The sequence below is a fragment of the Phyllopteryx taeniolatus genome, chromosome 8, assembly GCF_024500385.1.
Source record: "Phyllopteryx taeniolatus isolate TA_2022b chromosome 8, UOR_Ptae_1.2, whole genome shotgun sequence".
Lineage (NCBI taxonomy): Eukaryota > Metazoa > Chordata > Actinopteri > Syngnathiformes > Syngnathidae > Phyllopteryx > Phyllopteryx taeniolatus.
The window spans coordinates 27658942-27679608 of NC_084509.1; the positions used below are offsets into that span (position 1 = coordinate 27658942).

General features: G+C 47.2%; 2 protein-coding genes across 3 annotated transcripts; both read left to right on the plus strand.

Moving 5' to 3' along the window:
• The first annotated feature begins 878 nt into the window (after positions 1-878).
• rnpepl1 (arginyl aminopeptidase like 1) lies at positions 879-13414 on the plus strand. Of its 2 annotated transcripts, none has more exons than XM_061783233.1 (13): positions 879-1325; positions 1435-2016; positions 2354-2494; positions 4315-4466; positions 4537-4653; positions 5478-5713; positions 5817-5930; positions 10154-10266; positions 10347-10440; positions 10515-10748; positions 11968-12110; positions 12411-12992; positions 13108-13414. In XM_061783233.1, the coding sequence occupies exons 2-12, from the start codon at positions 1519-1521 to the stop codon at positions 12639-12641; spliced, it is 2073 nt and encodes a 690-aa protein (XP_061639217.1). In that variant the 5' UTR covers positions 879-1325; positions 1435-1518; the 3' UTR covers positions 12642-12992; positions 13108-13414. The 2 variants fall into 2 exon arrangements, with proteins under 2 accessions (XP_061639217.1, XP_061639219.1); XM_061783235.1 differs by having other exon boundaries at positions 879-1280.
• LOC133482392 (segment polarity protein dishevelled homolog DVL-3-like) lies at positions 12821-20423 on the plus strand. Its single transcript, XM_061782462.1, has 11 exons — positions 12821-12842; positions 12891-12992; positions 13506-13588; positions 13980-14049; positions 15948-16291; positions 18740-18816; positions 18884-18951; positions 19030-19110; positions 19189-19317; positions 19384-19548; positions 19735-20423. Exons 1-11 carry the CDS (start codon positions 12821-12823, stop codon positions 19908-19910), a joined length of 1317 nt encoding a protein of 438 aa, XP_061638446.1. The 3' UTR covers positions 19911-20423.
• Positions 20424-20667: the final 244 nt, after the last annotated feature.

Here is a 20667-nt window from a genome sequence, read left to right on the forward strand (position 1 = left end):
TTGGGTGAGAGTTTTTCAAAATGGAAGCCTAATTGTGTATGCAAGTCTTTTGAGTGTTAAATGTGCCCCCCCCCCTTCGGACCCCGTCTGTCACATGAAGTTGGAATCTGAGGGAAAATGTGGCAGTAAAAGGGCAAAAATATATTCAACAACTTTTTTATTTTTTGCAGAATTTATAAAAGGAGCAGGGTAGTGAAAAAGAAATGTGAAATGTTTGACAATATGGACGTAAACTTAATTGGTGAGGTTACCACTTCCTGAAGTCATCTGGCGCCATCGTGTGGCGAAGGAGCAAGTGCGTCGACAATGGGAGCAAGTTAGTTACTTTACTAAATCCAGAAAACCGGCCGGCATTTTCTTGCCATTTAGTTTGCAGAGGTCCACCAAAAGTGCGTTGTCTTACTGTTTTCCGATGACGATGTTGGGAAATCCCTTCACCACCTTGTTTTTGAATTTTTCAATTCGGTTGAGTTTTTCAGTGGTTCTGACAAAGATGAAAATATTCCTCAATTTTGGCGTCCAAAACCACACGTTCATCGGATTCGGCCACTATTGAAAACTTATTATTCTTGCTTTCTGTGGCGAGCGGACGCTGCCATTGAAAAATTTGTGTAAAGATCACATTTACGTGGAAACTAATAAGAAGCATCCGGCCATTTTTCTACCAGAGTCAAGGTTTCGGTCACAGGTTTCCTGTTGCTTTACATTGATTTCAAGTAAATTTGTCTTCAGTAATCCTTATCCGACTCTTTGAAATATATCCAATGATGTCCTCTATTTTGATATACAGGTGGCTTGAAATGTTTAGTCACACACCTACATCGTGTTAGCACAGCAGCTACGACGAGCTTTTTTTTTTTTGTATATTTTCTGTCGAAATAGTAAACACAAAACGCGATGCTGCGTTTGTGTAAAAAGAAATTCTAAACGAAAGAACCGAGTGTTTGCGGATAACCATGACGACGCCCTTTGAACCGGCTCTTGCGCGCCCCCTCGCGCTCACGACAAAGTTATTGTGCTCTTTTTACTTCCTGTTTGCTGGCTCAGCAGGCTCGAAGTGTCCCGAACGTTCCGAAGCCTAAAGAGCGGAACCGAAAGAAGCGACACCGGAACTGACCGACGGCCGGTTCTACCGGACCGGACCGCATGTTTGAGTGAAGCCTACCGAGGACCGCGCGGACTTTGTTTGCGTGCTCACGATGCTAACGTCACCCGACGTGTCAATCATCTTCTCGACATGTTCGCACACAAGACTAAAAAGCCTCCCAAGTCGACTTCCGGTTCGTGTTCTGCGCTTAGGTTCTGTTGTGAAGTGGACTTTTGGCGTGGGTTTGACTTTTAATTTGGGTTTTAAAGTTGTTTGTTGACTTTTAACCCCCGCGGCTGTCTATGATGCTAATTAGCATTCTGTCATCTATCCACTTCCGCTTTTAGTTGCGTGTCCGGCATCAGGTTGCGTTGCGTTTGGACTTTCTGCTTCCGGTTGACTTGACGCTCCTTTGATGACGTTCGTGTGCCATGTCTGCTCCCGCTCGTGCCACGCCCTTGCCCACGCCCAGAGCGCCCTCGCCCGCCTCGCTGTGCTGCTGCCGCAAGTCTCCTTCCGCAGGGGGACGCTGCGCGGGGGAGTCCCCCGCCGCCGCCGACGGCGGGTCTGGGCGGCGCCCGCCCGCGGACGTGGCGTCGGCGTCCAACTTGGTGGACTTCCGTCTGCGTCACTTCCACTTGGACCTGCGCGTCAACTTTGCGCTGAAGGAGATGAGCGGCTGGCTGGTTCTGGACCTGGTGCCCTTGGTCGCGGGAGTCCGGACCCTGGTGCTGGACGCGCACCCGTCCCTGCTGGTCCACGCCGTGGACTGCGAGACGAGCGACGGCCGGGAGCCCGCCTGCCTCGCCTTCCGCCTGGAACCCTTCGCGGACTTTGGTTCCTCCCTCAACGTCGACCTTCCTGACCCCGTTGAGGCCGGGACGCACGTGCGGGTCACTGTCAGGTACACGGCCACCGACGGGCCCGCGGTGAGAACACGCATACGCACACGCGTACGGTATACACGTACACACACGTACACACGAAATACAAACGCACACGCATGCATACACACATCCAGGATACACGTGAACACTGAACATGACAACATGCATACCGTCGCACACATGCACACTCGTACACAGATACGCACACAAATACAGAACACACACACGTGCACATGTGCACACACGCGCACATCCATGTGCACACACTGGTGTGCACTCACCTACACACGTATATACATGCACACCAACACACACACACTTGCGTGTTGCCGTTTAATGACATTCTAAGTACTGTAATGTGTGTGCGTGTGTGTTCCAGATGTGGTGGTTGGACTCTGAGCTGACGTGCGGTCAAGATCGCCCTCTGGTCTTCACTCAGGGTCATTCTGTGTCCAATCGTTCCTTCTTCCCGTGCTTCGACTCTCCGGCCGTCAAGAGCACGTACACGGCGGCCGTTCGTGTGAGTGACCCCCGACCCCGTCCGACCCGGGCTGTGTTCGCAATCGTTCCCTACTCTGTAATCACGATATAGAGATTTTGGTATTATGGACCAAAAAGTGCACTTCAGGTCCCTCCACAGCAGGGCTACTCAAATACAAACCCTAAAGGGCTGCAAAGAAATGTTTCAATGGGTCAAAGGTCAGTCATGCCACATGATAATACTGCAGAGAATAAAAAGAATAACTATAATCATATAAGTACGCGTACAAATGCTATGTTGCAAGAACGCTATTAAGTTAGCAACATTTACACACTTAACATAGCGCTTCCTGTACTATACTCTTATTCTGAAAGAAAGCGTACTTCCAGTACCTAACAATCGAAACTAGCAATGTCCTGATCGCATTTTTTTTTGCACCCTAGCCCGAGTCTTTAATTTTAAGTATCCGCCGATACCGAGTCCCTGTCCAAATATAATGTTGGAAATCACTGCTCTAGTCACATCGTGTATTCTAATCAGTCAGGTCAAACCAACATTACATGACAGAAATAATGGGTGCTAACTAACTGGAATCAAATTACACAGAGTTTAGACTGTGTGTGTGTGTGTGTGTGTGACATGAACGCACACAAACACACACAGTCTTCGTGTCTCTTTCTTTCACTTATACCGTTACTAGAAATACCCTGAAAAGTTGCATTGTTTAATATAAAATAAACCTATTACTGTTCCATTTGGCAAGATATTTGTACATTTTGATTGTTTTGTCTCTTGGTGACATCTAAAATGTCAGAAAATAATAAAACCGATGCATCACGTGATCAGGTTGGGGCATCCCTAATCGATACACGTAATTTTCACTAATAAACATCACGTAAAACCCTAATGCCACATTCTCAGAATCAGAATCATCTTTATTTGCCAAGTATGTCCAAAAAACACACAAGGAATTTGTCTCCGGTAGTTGGAGCCGCGCTAGTACGACAACAGACGACAACATTTTTGAGACATCAAGACATTGACAAAAACAGTCACTGAGCAATAAAGGGTTGCTAGTTATCTGCTAATGCCGGTACAAATTATTTTTATTTTTATTTCTTTATTTTTATTATTATTATTTTTTTTTTTTGACAATTGTGCAAAAGATGCAGAGTCCTCTAGCACTTGGAGCAGTTCGAATGACTAATCTCGCAATAGTCCGGTGCAGTGAGCATTGTGCAAAGGGCGGCGAGACTTCAAGGAGTGGATGCGGTTTCAAGTGACGAGTAGCGCGATAAACTGGGACAATGTTGATTGTGCAAATGTTGCAGATACTCCTTAGTCAGTGTACAAATGGAGCAGATGCTACTCTGGCATGAGTGGCCAGTATTGATATGCAACTAGTGCAGCGTGGCGAGACGACTACAGTGAGTGCACGAGTAATATATAATTGGCCCCATAGATATGTGACAACAAACTCAGACAAAAAAAAAATGGCAGCATGTTGCAATGGTCCTGGGCAGAAGTATGAAAGTAGTCTTATACTACTCATTTTGTCATTGACACACACGGCCGAGCGAAAGTTCTCCGGCTCGTGTGATCTCGGAAAGGCTCGTAACAGTTTGGGGCCACCCTGCTCCATAGACATTCGTGAGTCGGCAATGAGGAATGATTGCGAACGCAAGGGACTGCGACTCGTTGACGACTCCCGACTCATACGAAGGGATTTTTAATGGGCTTTTTAGGCATTTATCGAGGTCCACTATATAAAGATCCCTATCTTCAATGAAGTTTTGGTGCCCAGGCACTACGTTTATGTCTTATATCACGCAAATGACTCTTGCGTGTGTGCCTGCCAGGTTCCGGACGACGTGACGGTTCTGATGAGCGCGTCCCGTAGTTGGTACTCCAAAGCAGAGCGCGTGTTCCACTTTTCCATGGACGCGCCGGTGCCTGCCTACCTGGTGGCGCTGGTGGCGGGAAACCTCCAGCACGTGGACGTCGGACCCAGGTGCCCGCCGTCTTGTCGCACTTTCTCTGCCCTCCGTCGCCCGCTCACGTCGTTCTTCTCGTGTCGTCAGGAGCCGCGTGTGGGCCGAGCCGTGTCTGCTGTCGTGCGCCGCCAAGAAGCTAGGCGGCAGCGTGGAGCGATGGCTGACCGTAGCGGAGGGACTCTTCGGACCGTACCTGTGGGGGAGGTCAGTGGCGTGGGATTGGTCGCCGCAGGGACATGATTGGTCATGTGAGGAGTCATGAGAGCAGTCGTGTGATTGGTCAACGGTCATGTGATTAGTCAGGAGAGAGGTCCGGATAGCTTCGTGCGCAACTAATGGTGATCTTCCCCTCCCTGTTGGGTATGGATTCAACAAATCCTCTGAATCGATTCACCTCCTAGCCAACGGGGGGCGCTTTCGCCTTCAACATTCCAAAATAACATTTGGGCTATGCCAATCTGGTATATGCACAATTTAGTTCCACATTCGGGAAAACGGCTCGAAGCATTTTCCTCCCGATGAGTGCATGAATGTTCCATTATATCAGTTATAAAGATGAAAATGTTGAAAAGTCAAATGTTCTTTTATGTGTTCAGAAGTGGAACTGTGAGTGGAACCTTTTCAAACTTTCAAACTAAAAGGTTGCACCACAATGTGGCGCTTGGATATCAAGTTTGGGGAAAAATAGGTCATGTTTGAGACTACAGTAGAATGGCACATGACCAGAGAGCCAATCACAAGCGTCGGCTTTAGTAGGAGGAAGTGAGAGGAAGAAAATGGGAGCTTTTGCAGCTTTTTTTCAAATGCAACTAAAATTGTAATCATGGAACTTTCCATAAGAAACTAATTTAATGACACATTTTCTCCCAGTAACGGCTTATAATTGCGTACATTTTGTAATGAAATGATGTAATGTCGCCACATGTAATGAGTTACTCGCCAACACTGGTCAAAGAGCGTGTCACGCGATTGGCAATGTGAGCGGTGCGAGCCGTCGCTGACACGCTTGCGGACTCTGCGTCCGTCAGGTGCGACCTGGTCTTCCTGCCGCCGGCGTTCCCCATTGTGGCCATGGAGAACCCGTGCCTGACGTTCATCATCGCGTCCATCCTGGAGAGCAGCGACTTCCTTCTGATCGACGTGGTCCACGAGATCGCGCACGCCTGGTTCGGCAACGCCGTCACCAACGCCACCTGGGAGGAAATGTGGCTGAGCGAAGGCCTCGCCACGTACGCGCAGCGTAGGATCACCACTGAGGCCTACGGTACCCGACACGCCGGCGCTCGAGAGACCGACGGATGTCGGATGAGATATTGGGAAATGTCGAACGACGACGTTTGTAATTCCCATCCGTACACGTTCCTCAGGTGCTGCGTTCACGTGTCTGGAAAGTGCCGTACGATTGGACGCTCTGCACAGACAGCTGCGACTGCTCGGCGACAGCAACCCAGTCAGTCGTCTACAAGTCAAACTGGAGCCCGGTACAAAACACATACAATACAAAGTTGACCTCAGAATTCTGGAAAATCCTTCTACCTATGTATAATGCATTTTTACAATGCATGATTTTGCTTCTACCCATATTTTGTTTGGTTTTTTTTCAAAGAATTATTCTGAAGTTAAGCACTTTATATACACACAATACTTTCTTTTTTATTTGCTTGCTCTTATTTTGAAATTCCCAGCCCTACTTTTATTTAGTAAATTAGAAAACACAAAGTTGAGCTCATATGTTTAATTACCCAGGCAGAATTTGTAAGATGGGTACAATTCTTCAAAGAAAACATGAAGGACCAGGCGAAACACATTGAATTTTGTTTTAATGGGATTCAAATTAAACGGTCAAGCATGTCAGAAAAACATTGTCATTAAACAAAACATAACCATGAAGAAACTAATGATGGTTGTTGTTCAGTCATATATTTACAAATATATATATATATTTCACAAATTATGCCAGGGTATGTAAATTTATGAGCACAACTGTACATATTATGTAGTCATACGTACATATTGGAATGAAAGTGTAGGCTACACCTTTTTCATAACCTCTAGGTGGTGGTGACATTTTGGAATGAAAGTGTGCAGCTTTTCCTGAACCTCTAGATGGCGACATACATTTATATAATGTGAAGGTTTTTTCCATTTTGTATGATGCGCACTATTGTCTTTTGACAATTTCTTTGGAGAAAAAAATGCGCATTATACACAAGAAATTACAGTCCACACAGTGCTGTGAAAAAGTATTAGTATTTTTGCATAGTTTCCCCACTTTAATGTTTAAGATCATCAAACAAATGTAAATATCAGACAAATATAACCTATGTGAACTTAAAAGGCTCTTTTTAAATGCCGATTTCATTTATTAAGGAAAAAAACTATTCAGTTACTTGGCCCTGTGTGAAAAAGTAATTACCCCCCTTGTTAAATCTTGATTTAATATTTCCTCATCACAATTTTGGGTTAATTTTCACTGATCACACCCAAGCCTGATTACCTCCAGACCTATTAAATCAAGAAATCGGTCAAACAGAATCTGTCCCGACAAAGGCACGTCGGATAAAAGATCTAAAAGAGCAGCAACAAAATAACACGATACAAAGAAATTCAAGAACAGTCGAGAAATAAAGTAATTCACATCTATCAGCCTGGAAAGGGTTGCAAAAAACATTTCCAAAGTTTCAGGATTCCAGCGAACCATAGGGAGAGCCATTATCCTCACATGGAGAAAACATGGAACAGTGGTGAACCTTCCCAGGAGTGGCCAGCCTACAAGATTACACCAAGAGAGCAGCAATGACTCCTCAAGGAGGACAAAAAGGAACTCAGGACAACTTGGAAAGAACTGCAGGCCTCCCTTGCCGCACTTAAGGTCAGCGTTCATGACACAATAATAAGGAAGAGACTGGGGGAAAATGGCATCCATGGCAGAGTTCCAAGGCCAAAACCACTGCTGACCTAAAAGAACATAAAGCCTTGTTTTACTTTAGCAAAAAAAACATCTGAATGATTTCCAAGACTTTTGGGAGAATATTATATGGACTGACAAGATGAAAGTTGAGCTTTTTGGAAGGCGTTTGTCTCGTTACATCAGGTATAAATGTTGCACAGCATTTCAGAAAAAGAACATCCTACCAACAGTCAAACATGGTGGTGGTAGTGTGATCGTCTTGGGCTGCTTAGTCAGTTCAGGACCTGGACAACTTGCTGTGATTAACGGAACGATGAATTTAACAGAAAATCTTTAAGGAGAATGTTCTGCCATCAGCTTGTGACCTCAAGCTGAAGCGCTCTTGGCTTCTGCAGCAGGATCACGATCCAAAACACTCCAGCAATTCAACTTCTGAATGGCTTAATAAAACAAAATGAAAGTTTGGCGGTGGCCTTGTCAAAGTACGGACTTGAATCCGATTGAAATGCAGCGGCATGACCTTCAAAAGGCCGCTCATGCTCGAAAACCCTCCGTTTTTGCTAAGAGTGGCCCGAACTATCTCCACAGAGATGTGAAAGACTCATTGACAGTTGGCGAAAACGCTTGATTTTAGTTGTTGCTGCTGAGGATGGCCCGACCAGTTCTTAGGTTTTGGGGGCCATTAGGTTTTCACACAGGGCCATGTAACTTTTAATAGTTTTTTTTCCCCCTTCATAAATGAAATCGCTATTTAAAAACAGCATTTTAAGTTACTTTGGGTTATATTTGCATTTACATTTGGTTGATGACCTTAAAGTGGGGAAACTATGCAAAAATATAAGAATTTGAGAAGGGGGTCAATACTTTTTGACGGCACTGTGCGTGCGTTTGTGTGTGTGTGTGCGTACATACATATACAAAAAAACATTTTTAGTCTAGGTAGATCGTTTTGAGTCGGTCATTTGAAAGTAGCTCTCAAGGCAAACAAGTGTGGCCGCCACTGCTTTATATAATGTATGAGTACTGAAATGAATGGACTGTTCTACCATATTCTACAAACCTCCTTTCCAATGAAGTTGAAGAATAAAATGATTTGCAAATCCTTTTCAACATATATTCAAATGAATATACAACCAAGACAAGCTATTTAATGCTCAAACTGATGAATGTCTCTCTCATTTTGAATTTGATGCCTGCAACAGGTAAAAAAGCTGAGACGGGCAACAAAAGGGAAAGTTGAGAAAAGATTCAGAGAATCGAGAAACATCTCCGCACGTAAGTGGCAAGGCCAAAAACCAACACTGAACGCCCGTGACGCCTTCGATCCTCAGGCGGGGCTGCATTAAAAACTGCCATGATTGTGTCAAGGGTATTGCCTCCACGTGGGCTCAGAAAACCATTGTCAGTTAACACAGTTGGTCGCTACATCTACAAATGCAAGTTAAAACTCTACCATGCAAAGCCAAAGCCATAGCCACAAATCAACAACAGCCAGAAACGCCAGGTGCTTTCTCTGGACACAGCTCATCTGACACGGAGTGACACAAATTGGAAGTGTGCTGTGGTCAGACCGGTCCACATTTTAAATGGTTTCTGGAAATCACGCACGTGGTGTCCTCCGGGCCAAAGAGGAAAAGGACCAACTGGATTGTTATCAGCGCAAAGTTGAATAGAAGCGAGCATGTGATGGTATGGGGTGGGTTTTAGTGCCCTGGGTAATTTTCACATCTGTGATGGCACCATGCATGCTGAAAGGTCCATAAAGGTTTTAGAGCAACAGATGCTGCCATCCAAGCAACGTCCATGCTTATTTCAGCAAGACAACGCCATGTCACATTCTGCACGCGTTACGACAGCGTGGTTCGCTTGTATAAGAGTGTGAGTACTAGACTGGCCAAAAACACACAAGGAATTTGTCTCCGATAGTACTAGTACGACAACAGACAGTCAGTCAATTGACAGAGAACACTTTTGAGATATAAAGACATTGACAAAAACAGTCACTGAGCAATAAAGGGTTGCTAGTTATCTGGTAATGCCGGGACATTTTTTATTTTAATTTTTTAATTATTTTTTTTGACAATTGTGCAAAAAGATGCACTTAGAGCAGTTCGAAAGACTAATATTGGAATAGTCCGGTGCAATGACCATCGTGCAGAGGGCGCCGAGACTTCAAGCGAGTAGTTCGATAATCTGGGACAATGTTGATTGTGCAAATGTTGCAGATAGTCCTCAATCAGTGTGCAAAGGGAGCAGATGCTACTCTGGCATGAGTGGCCAGTATTGATATGTAACTAGTGCAGCGTGGCGAGACGACTGCAGTGAGTGCACGAGTAATGTGTAATTGGCCCCACAGAATACAACAGATGCACACATCTGTATAAATCCTGTGCGTTATTTCCCACTCTCCATAGAATCGGTTGATTACCTTTTTAAAACGATTTCGATCAATATATTTACGTCTCAAAGGCTAACTTGCCGAGCACACATCGATTCAGTTGAATCGTAGGAATAGAAATCGATATAATGACTGAATGAATCGTTGCACCACGAGTTGAAACGGATTTGCAAGATCATTGTATTTGGTTTTTTGTTTGTTTTACACAACGTTTGTAATGTACGTACTAACACATACACAGACGTACGCACACGCATGTGACCACAAACACACGTTCACACACACACACACATTCGCACAGGGCCACAAACACACGCTAATACTCACAACACCCTACCCATCACACACACAGACATGCGCGCACTGTTGACATTTGCGTGTTTCTGTTGGGGCAGGCGTGAACCCGAGCACGTTGATGAATCTTTTCACGTACGAGAAAGGTTTCTGCTTCGTGTCGTACTTGTCGTCGCTGTGCGGGGACGTCAGACGCTTTGACGGATTCCTGCGGGTCGGTACGCACGCATGCACACACACACACACACACACGCTCGCTCGCTGACTCAGAGTGTTGCATGGCGTTGACGACAGGACTACATCAGCCAGTTCAAGTTCCAGAGCGTGGTGACTCAGGACTTCCTGGACTTGTTCCTGGCGACCTTTCCCAAGGCGGCGCAGGAGGAAGGTGCGTTCGCGGGCGTCTGCAATTCCGGGATTTCCGTTCTCCCTCTGCTGACTAACCCTTGGCCTCCCTGTCAGGTGTGGATTTCCAGCGCTGGCTGACTGGCTGCGGGGCGCCGCCGTGCGAACCGGATCTGTCGGCGGGCGGCACGCTGACCGGGCCAGTCCGGGACCTGATCCGCGTGTGGACCCGCGGGTGCGCCCCTGAGCCGCAGGAGGAGGCGGCCGCCACGGCGGACGTGGCGGGTTGGAGCACCTTCCAGGTGGTTCTGTTTCTGGACTGCATGCTGGACCACACCCCCCTGACGCACGGTACGCTAGGCGCTCATCATCATCGTTGTGCGAACTTTATTGAAATCGACAAAGATCAGTCGGGGCGAGTTTTTGTTTTCAGTGTCGACAGGACGAAAACACAAACAACAATGCGGCCGACGCCATTAACAACAGCAAAGCGCACACACACACACAGAGACACAGATGTCCACGCACGTCCAAGCAAGCATACGCGTTCACATCCGAAACGTGACAAGTGGGCCCCAGCTTGGTGGAATTTTCTCACAAAGATGGAATCCAAAAGAAGGAGGAAAAACAATTGATGACAGAAGTATGTGAGCTGTTCTGCTGCTCTTCTCACTAATAATCTTCCATTTGCGCTTTTTAAAGCCTGGTATACACATAAGGACGAGTCAGGACGCCTCTTGATTGGCTACATTCCATTTGCATCAGCATTCTCGGAGAGAAGTTGGCTCTCCACACATACATGTAGACTTTTGGTCGTTAATATTGAACACGTTCATTTTTTACAAATTTTCGGCACCGACCTGTTTCAGACTCTAAAATCGGGACGAATCCACCCTTAACACACCTCAGACCAAAGGGCAATCTTATAGGATCATCTTAGACTTGAGATTGTCCGGCGTTTGACACGCTCAGTCGGGTAGCGGCAAAATTGGCACAAAACGGACCGATTGTTTTGATGTGTGTAACGAACGAAGCAACGCCGTTTGAAACGTCGCTCGGAGAACCCCTCCGTCGGAATTTCGGCCCGTACCGGCTTATATTTTCAACTGAAACTTGTCAGCCAATCGGAGAAGGGCTTCCACGAGTAGCAGACGGAACCAAAGGGTCCAGGACATATGTTGAGAAATGATCAAGTTCGACTGTTTTACGTCCATTTGATGGCATTTTTGCACCAGATTTTGATGTCACACATTTTAGTTTTTCCCACTCTAAAAAGTCAATTTCATCCAATTTCCAACATTTTTGCTGCCTTGTACTCAAGTTGAAGTGCAAATTCTACTCTGCATTTTTGGCAAACCTTGTCATGTTGCCAATTCTCGTGATTCGGGAGTTGGATGACTTCCAGGCTGAGAAGGAAATGCTCCAAATGTCCAATTGTTACTTTTTAGTCGACTGTGGGTTTTGCATTGGATTTTGTGACTCTTTCGAGAGTTTGGCGCAGTGACGGCGACATCGTGATGGGCGGAGTGCTAAATGCTACGTGCTAACGGTGTGCGTGTGTTTGTGTCAGAGGTGATGTCTCGCCTGCGCGCGTGTTACGCGTCGCTGTTGGACGGGCTGAACGCGGAGGTTCAAGTGCGCTGGCTGCAGATGGTCGTCAGGAGCCTCTTCTACCCCGACCTGCCCCGACTCAACGACTTCCTACGAAAACACGTACGCAACGGCATGCACACGCACTTTTGCAGTCTATGTGTGTGTGTCTACGCATGTGTATATCTGTATATATGCGTGTTTGTTTGTATGACTTGCTTTAGCGTATTGCTGACTGGATGTATATATGCTCTTGTGTGCGTGTACATGGTTTGTGTGTGCGTTTGTACACACATGCGCGCATGTGTTCACGCATGTTTGTTGGTTTGTGTGTGTGTGCATGTGTATGTCTGTCTGTATGCATTTGTGTTGTAATGCTGAATTGTTGTTTTTGTCGTTGGCGTGCGTGCGTGCGTGTTGTAGACGTCACGCATGTACACGGTGCCCCTGTACGAGGACCTGGCGACGGGCGCCATGCACGGCGTGGCCGTGGAGGCGTTCCAGCAGACTCGGCAACGTCTGCACCCCAACCTCCGACGAACGCTGCAGCAAATCCTCTCGCAGGGGCAACAGGACGCGCACGCGCGCCTCACGCCGCTGCGGCCCCCCGACGCCGACGCCGTCTCTTTGCGAGACGTCAACGTGTCGGCATGAGGAAGACCGAGACTTCCCGCTCGCAGGCCAAAATCAACAAACGAGATCGTGAAGACGACAAACAAAAACAACACTTTGTTTTCTCTCTGTTCCCTTTTTCTTGTTTCTTTTCCATCTTGTTGTTCTTACATTTTCTGTAGCTCATTTGGGCGCCTTATCCCGATTCTTTGTCAGTTTGAATGCCCTGGTGCAGCTTTTTGTGTGAGAGTGTAAATGTGCCTTGTCAACGGCGTGCGTTGTGGTTGTCAGGCTGCGCGGACGTGAAGCGCGCGTCGTGGGCCGGCTCGGGTTTGTGCGAGCGTCGCAAGCGGGTCGGGAAGAAGTGCCAGCGCCACCGCCAGCTGCGCTTCGGTGAGTCCGCCCGCCTGCGGACCGCTCATCTTTTTCTTCCTTGTTTTCTGGCTTTTCTTCTGAATTAGCGCCACCTGCTGTTGTAATGATGAGTCTTCTCTCTTTATCTTTTCAGCATCAATACATGGACTCGAACACGACCGGTACACTGGGCGGGTGTGATTGGGGCAGACGGCGATGCATTCGCTGTAGCTGGGAGTAGTCTGTCCCGGTGAACTTTGACTCCAAGCGCAGGTGCTGCCGCAATCCCATAATAGTCCTAACAGTCGGCTTCCGTGAAGTGTAGCCTCAATTGAGCCTTCTTCATTCTGCTCACGCTTGATTGCTGCAAAGAAATGGCAAATTCCCAGGTGTCTTTGAACGCATCTTCACGAGTAGCAAAGGGAAAGTGTATTTTGTGCAAATAAAAATTCAAAACAAAACTGGAATCGCCTTTCTGTGTCACGATGACATCTATTCATGGTCGGACTTGATCTTGACGTCTCTGACGCGGCGCCGCCCGCCCGCCCCGAGGCGTCCGAGCGAGCCGCCGCATCTTCCGCTCCAGTAAAGCTCTTTACGTTGCGCTCGGCCGCTGCGCTCTCCCGTTGGCCGTGGTGAGTCACGTGACCGGGCCGCCATTGTTCCGTGCATAAAAGTCTACACGCACACAATATTGTGTGTGAAAAGGAATCCGGCGGTGATGAACGGAACGCTCCTGTTTGATCAATTTGATTGCGATTCTTTTCCTTGTTGTTGGACATTTTGCTGACTCATCACTTTGACGGCAAGTTTCTTGACATTTGTCCGCCGCTTTCGTCCAATCGAAACGTTCTCTCGTTGGTGTGAGATGAGCAGAGAAGGGCTGGTCGCCACGGCAACATCATCAGCATCCAAAAGGATGGAGAGGGTAACGTACTTTTGGGATTCGGAAAGTACTTCAAGTATTGATTGTCGTCACGGTGAACGCGATGGTTAACGCGCGTTGTTTTTGTGTGCGTGTGTCAGCGAGAGTCAGTCAGCGGCGTGAGCGACTCCTCGACATCGAGCAACGTGATGACCGTCACTTTGAACTTGGGTGAGTGAGCACGACGCCGACGTACTTCACGCTGTACACGGCGTACTGCATATAGGGACCTCATAACCAGTACACGAGCCTAACATTACTACATCACTACTACGGTGACCACTACACCAGCACCACGTCCGCACTCTAGTCACACGAGTACGTCACCAGTATAGAACGAACAGAGTGATACATTGGATATAAAAAGTGTACACACCCCTGTTCAAATGCCACGCTTTCGTGATACACATTCCACATCACCACTGCCATATAACTGATACATAACCGCTTTTTTACTACTGCAATACTATTCCATGACGTTTACATACAACCCCAATTCCAATGAAGTTGGGACATTGTGTTAAACATAAAAACAGAATACAATGATTTGCAAATCATGTTCAACCTATATTTAATTGAATACACTACCAAGACAAGATATTTCATGTTCAAACTGATCAACTTGATTGTTTTTAGCAAATAATGAACTTAGAATTGGATGGCTGCAACACGTTGGGACAGGTGGCAAAAAAGTCTGAGAAAGTAGAGGAATGCTCATCCAACACGTGTTTGGAACATCCCACAGGTGAACAGGCCAATTGGGAACAGGTGGGTGCCATGATTGCTTCCCTGAATTGCTCAGTCATTCACAAGCAAAGATGGGGCGAGGTTCACCTCTTTGTGAACAAGTGCGGGAGAAAATAGTCAAACTGTTTAAGGACAATGTTCCTCAACGTACAATTGCAAGGGATTTAGGGATTTCATCATCTACGGTCCATAATATCATCAAAAGGTTCAGAGAATCTGCAGAAATCACTGCATGTAAGCGGCCAGGCCGAAAACCAACATTGAAGGCCCGTGACCTTCGATCCCTCAGGCGGCACTGCATCAAAAACCGACATCAAAGCGTAAAGGATATCACCACACGGGCTCAGGAACACTTCAGAAAATCATCCATCCATCCATTATCTGAGCCGCTTATCCTCACAAGGGTCGCGGGAGCGCTGGAGCCTATCCCAGTTATCTTCGGGCAGGAGGCGGGGTACGCCCTGAACCGGTTGCCAGCCCATCGCAGGGCACGTATAAACAAACAACCATTCGCACTCACATTCACACCTACGGGAAATTTAGAGTCTTCAATCTTTCAGAAAACCAATGTCAGTACATTCAGGTTTTGGAGGAACATATGCTGCCATCCAAGCGACGTCTTTTTCATGGATGCCCCTGCTTACTTCAGCAAGACAATGCCAAACCACATTTGTGCACGTGTTATAACAGCGTGGCTTCATAGTAAAAGAGTGCGGGTACTAGACTGGCCTGCCTGCAGTCCAGACCTGTCTCCCTTTGAAAATGTTGAACTGCTGAAGCTGTACATCGAGCAAGAAAGGGAAAGAATTCCAGCTACAAAGCTTCAACAATGAGTGTCCTCAGTTCCCAAACGTTTATTGAATGTTGTTCAAAGAAAAGGTGATGTAACACAGTGGCAAACAGGACCCTGTCCCAGCTTTTTGGGAGCGTGTTGCAGCCATAAAATTCTCTAAAGTTCATGATTATTTGTTTTATCAGTTTGAACATTAAATATCCTTTCTTTGTCGTGTATTCAATTCAATAGAGGTCGAACATGATTTGCAAATCATTGTATTCTGTTTTAATTTATGTTTAACACAAGGTCCCAACTTCAATGGAATTGGGCTTGTATATATTCTCCATGAATACAACATCAGAAGTACATCCATGCAACCTCAATGCTACTCAGGGCTGCTAGTACTGAATAAGTACAACATCAATACTACATACCGGTACATACTAATTAGTTACGACCACATACATCCTAATTAATGCATCACCACTACATTACTACTTCATCACTACGACCACCGTACCATATTTATACCTCATCCGTACTACATGACTACCACAAAACTATTACAAAGCCGCTACACGACGACTACAATACAACTCGAGGCTTCTACATGAACTACGACATGAATACTACTCATGGTCACGACATCAGTACGGTCGTGGCTGCTTTCCTCACAAAAATGCGTGTGCGCGTGCGTTCTTGTGGGTGTGCGTTGGCACGTGTGCGTGCGTGTGCGCAGAGAAGTGTAACTTCCTGGGTGTCAGCGTGCTTGGGGAAAGTCCGGATGACGTCGGCGGCGTGTACGTCGGCGGCGTGTACGTCGGATCCGTCGCGGAGGACGGCGCCGCGGCGGCCGACGGACGCGTGAGCGCGGGGGACGTCTTGATACGGGTGAGTACGACCGACTGCATTTGTACGACATACAGAAAGACCCTTTCCAAGAAATTGGAATATCACGCAAAAGTCTAATTTATTTCCATAACTCCGTTCAAAAAGTGAAACTTTCATAGATTATAGATTCAGGGCCCACAATTTAAACAATTTCAAGTATTTATTTGTTTATTTTTACATAATTTGGGTTTCCAGCTCATAAAATCCACAAAATGAGGAATTCAAAAAAGTTGAAAATACTGTGAAGAAATCACGATTTATTTCTCAGTTTTTGTAGGAAAAAAAAAAAGAAGAAAGAAATTAGGGTCCCATTAAATCAATGAAAATATGGTACTTTCAAAACGATATGTTCATCTTCAGTACTTGGTTGGGAATCCCTTTGCTTGAATCACTGTCTGGATGCGCCGTGGCATTGAGGCAATCAGCCTGTGGCATTCCCTGGTGCTGGTGCTTGCTGTCAGTTCTTCTTTGTTTTTGGGTCTGGCGCCCCTCGTTTTCCTCTTGATTATACCCCATCCATTCCCAATGGGGTTTAGATCCGGCGAGTTGGCTGGCCAGTCGAGCAGTGGTGGCATGGGCATCAAAGCAGGTTTTGGTGCTTCTGGCGGTATGGGCGGGGTCCAGGTCCTGGTGGAAGATGAAATTTGCATCTCCATACAGATCCTCAGCAGTCTTCTAAAACATTCTGCTAGACTGCTGCTAGAATACTGTGAAGAAATCAGCCCAAGTCTCAGATACTAATCATCTCCTAAACTCAAAGCACCTGCCCGGGTTTCCCCAGGTGTCATGAAATTGCTTCAGTTGGGTTCAATAGGAGAAGACTGCAGACTTGACAAGTGGCCAGAAGACCATCATTGATAGCCTCCATAGGATGGGGAAGCCACGAACGTTCAGCGCTAAGGAGCCTGCTGTTCACAGAGTGCTGTGTCCAAGCATATCGATGGAAGGACAAAATGTGGCGGGAAAAGAGATGACCGTGGGCTTCGGCGGATTATCAAACAGAGAAGATGAAGAATCTAGCAGAGATCCAGAAAGAGCGCAATGAGGCGGGAGTCACGGCTTCAAAAACGCATCCGGGAGACGGGCCACAACTGTCGGGTTCCTCGGGTCGAGCCGCTTCCGAGTCTGAGCCGACGTAGAAAGCGTCTCCACCGGGCCGAGGAGAAGACGGACCGGACGGTCGGCCGGCGGTCCGAGGTCCTCTTTTCCGATCAAAGTAAAGTGCGCCTTTCATTCGGGAATCAAGGTCCGAGGGTTTGGAGGAAGACGGGTGAAGAACAGAACCCAAGCTGCTTGAGCTCCAGTGTGAAATATCCGCAGTCCGCCATGATTTGGGCTGCAATGTCCAGTGCAGGTAAACTCTGCTTTCTTAAATCCAAGGTCAGCGGAACAGTCTCGCAGAATGTTTTAGAGGACTTGATGATTCCTTCTGCTGAGGATCTGTTTTTTTCCTTTCTTTTTTTGGTCGTGCGCCTCGTGCTTGAGGTCGGCCGCGCGTATCATGACGACGTGTCCCTGATGACGCCTGCAACGCGGCTGCCCATAATTGCGTGTCCTCCTCTTGTCTGTGGGCCGTGACCTGTTTTTTGGCATCAAAGCATTTCTTTTGATTTGCGAGACTGCTCTTTTCTCTGTTCGAATCAGCAGCAACGCTTAAATTCTCCCACTGTCCCACCTCATTTTTTTCCCTTTTGTTGGTAACGCGGTTGTTCCAAACAGTAGTTTTTGGGTTTCTTTCCACTTGTCAGACAAGTTCCTCAATCAGTCTCGGTCTCGCCAAGATATTCTTTTCCATACATTATAGGGTTAATTGGAGGCGTTTGTCCATGCAAATTAGGCTAAGGCTCGGCAAGTGTGGCAGTATGGAACAGGTGGGCCGTATCAACACTCATTACGTACTCGTGTGTGTTTGATAAGCACACATTTGTTTGTACTTACTCACAAAATTATAAATGAAACTATCCATGCATCCATTTTCTGTACCGCTTATCCTCCTGACTGGTCGCGGGTGTGCTGGCGCCTATCCCAGCTAACTTCGGGCGAGAGGCGAGTACACCCTGAACTGGCCGTCAGCCAATCGCAGGGCACATACAAACAAACAAGCATTCGCACTCACTTAGAGTCTTCAATCAACCTAGCACGCATGTTTTGGGGATGTGGGAGGACACCGGAGTGCCCGGAGAAAACCCACGCAGGCACGGGGAGAACGTGCAAACTCCACACAGGCCAGGCTGGATTTGAACCCCGGTCCTCAGAACTGTGAGGCAGATGCGCTAACCAGTCATCCCACCGTTCCAAATTCAACTAAATGAACACATTTTCAGTCCTACGAACAAACTTCAAACCTGTTCCGCACAATCTTGGATAAATGAGGGCCTGGTTCGTCGAGTGTCACCTCATCAATGACATCACGTCTGTGTGCCATGACGACGACGACGACGATGTCAGGTGAACGAGGTGAGCCTGGAGAAGGTGAGCGGCTCGATGGCCGTGCAGGTCCTCAGAGATGCTGTCAAGAAGCCAGGGTGAGTGCTCACCACAATTATCTTCTTATTAGCTTAGGATCTGTCACACCTTCTCGTGTGCGCGTAGCCCGCTGACACTGACGCTGTTGAAGTTTTGGGACCCGAAGCCCACCGGCGTTTTCATGTTGCCGAGAGGTCAGTGAACCCAAACGCACAAAAGAACAAATAGGATGACGACGACGATATCGTAATAACATGCGGTCCGTCCAACAGGGGAGCCGGTGCGTCCCATCGACCCCGCCTCCTGGGTTTGGCACACGGCCGCCATGACGGGGAAGCTCCGCCCACCTTACGGTACCGCGTGACCCTCGTTTGTCCAAATACGTCCAGTTGACAGACACGCCAATCGATGCGCGTTCGTGGTGCGTTCAGGCGAAGATGAGCATCTGAGCGTGGACAGCGACATGGCGACGGTCGTCAAGGCGATGATGAAGTCTGATTCGGGCGTGGCAGTTCGGGACCGGATGTGGCTCAAGATCGTCATCCCCGACGCTTTCACAGGTACGTGGCACGCCCGCCGCCACGCCTGACCGCTAACCGCCGACGTCCGTTGCTTTTCTGGCTCAGGTAGCGACGCCGTCCGCTGGCTCCGTCGGAACCTGGTGGGCGTGGCCAAGCGCGCAGACGCTCTCCGTTACGCTGCCGAGCTGCTCGAGCGTCGATTCATCCGACACGCTGTCAACGCACAAACGCACAAACGATTCGCACAGCAGCGATATTATGTCGTGGGAGGTGAGTCACTGATTCGAATGAGTTCAAGAATCCCCAGTCACTGGTTACTTGAGTATGAATAACGTGAATCACTGAATATCTGGCTCACAAGTCGCATTGCGGGCCACATGAGTCAGTGAGTCACATGTACCTTCTCCTATCACCACCCAGGGGGCGCCACTCACACCGCTGTTCTCTTTCTCACAGACCTCACCGAGATGTCTCCAATGGACCATCGTGATGGGCGAGGGCGAGGAGCCGACCTCTGTACGACATCTTCAGGGGACCGTCTTGACCACGGGGACCAGTCTGATCAGAAGGACCATCTTGACCGCACACTGACTAGCTTGACCACAATGGACCATTCTGAGCACAGGGACTAGTTTTACCAAAAAGGACCATGCTGACCACAGGCACTAGTTTGACCACAAGAGACCAGTTTGACCGAAGGGACCATTCTGACCATAGGGACCAGTTCTACTGCAGGGGACCATTCTGAACGCAGGGACCAGGTCAACCGCAAGGGACTATTCTGACCACAAAGGACAACTTTGAGCACAAGGACATTTGGGACTAATCTGACCTTAAGTTGCTATCATGTTCCATAATAATGTCCTTTTGTCTCTGCACTAGCAAATTTTCCCCATGGCTCCATGTTTTTCTGTTGTCATGTAGTTTTCTGTTTCCTGTTTGTCCACACGTGTTAAATACATGAATACACACTGTTTATAAATGGAGCAGATTGTGTGTGTGTGGCTCAACTCAAAAAGTTGTCATTCCACTTTAAGCCATGAAACAACAAATGTATTGACTTGAGTTCATTTTCACCCAATATGGCGTGAGACAGAAAGACGTTGACAAAAAACAGTCACTGAGCAATAAAGGTTTGCTACTTATCTGGTAATGCCGGTATTTATTTTTTTATTATTATTATTTTTTAATCTTTCAGCATGTCTTCCTGGCAAAGGCTTTTTTCCCCTTACTTTATTTTATTTCAATAATAGTACATAACGGTATAGCTATATCAAAGGTCTTAGATGTACAATGTACAGTATATGAAAAAAACGACACATGCAAGAGATAAAACAGTAACATGAAAAGGATAGGGAAACAAGTCATTATTAAATTTGTCTAAAATTG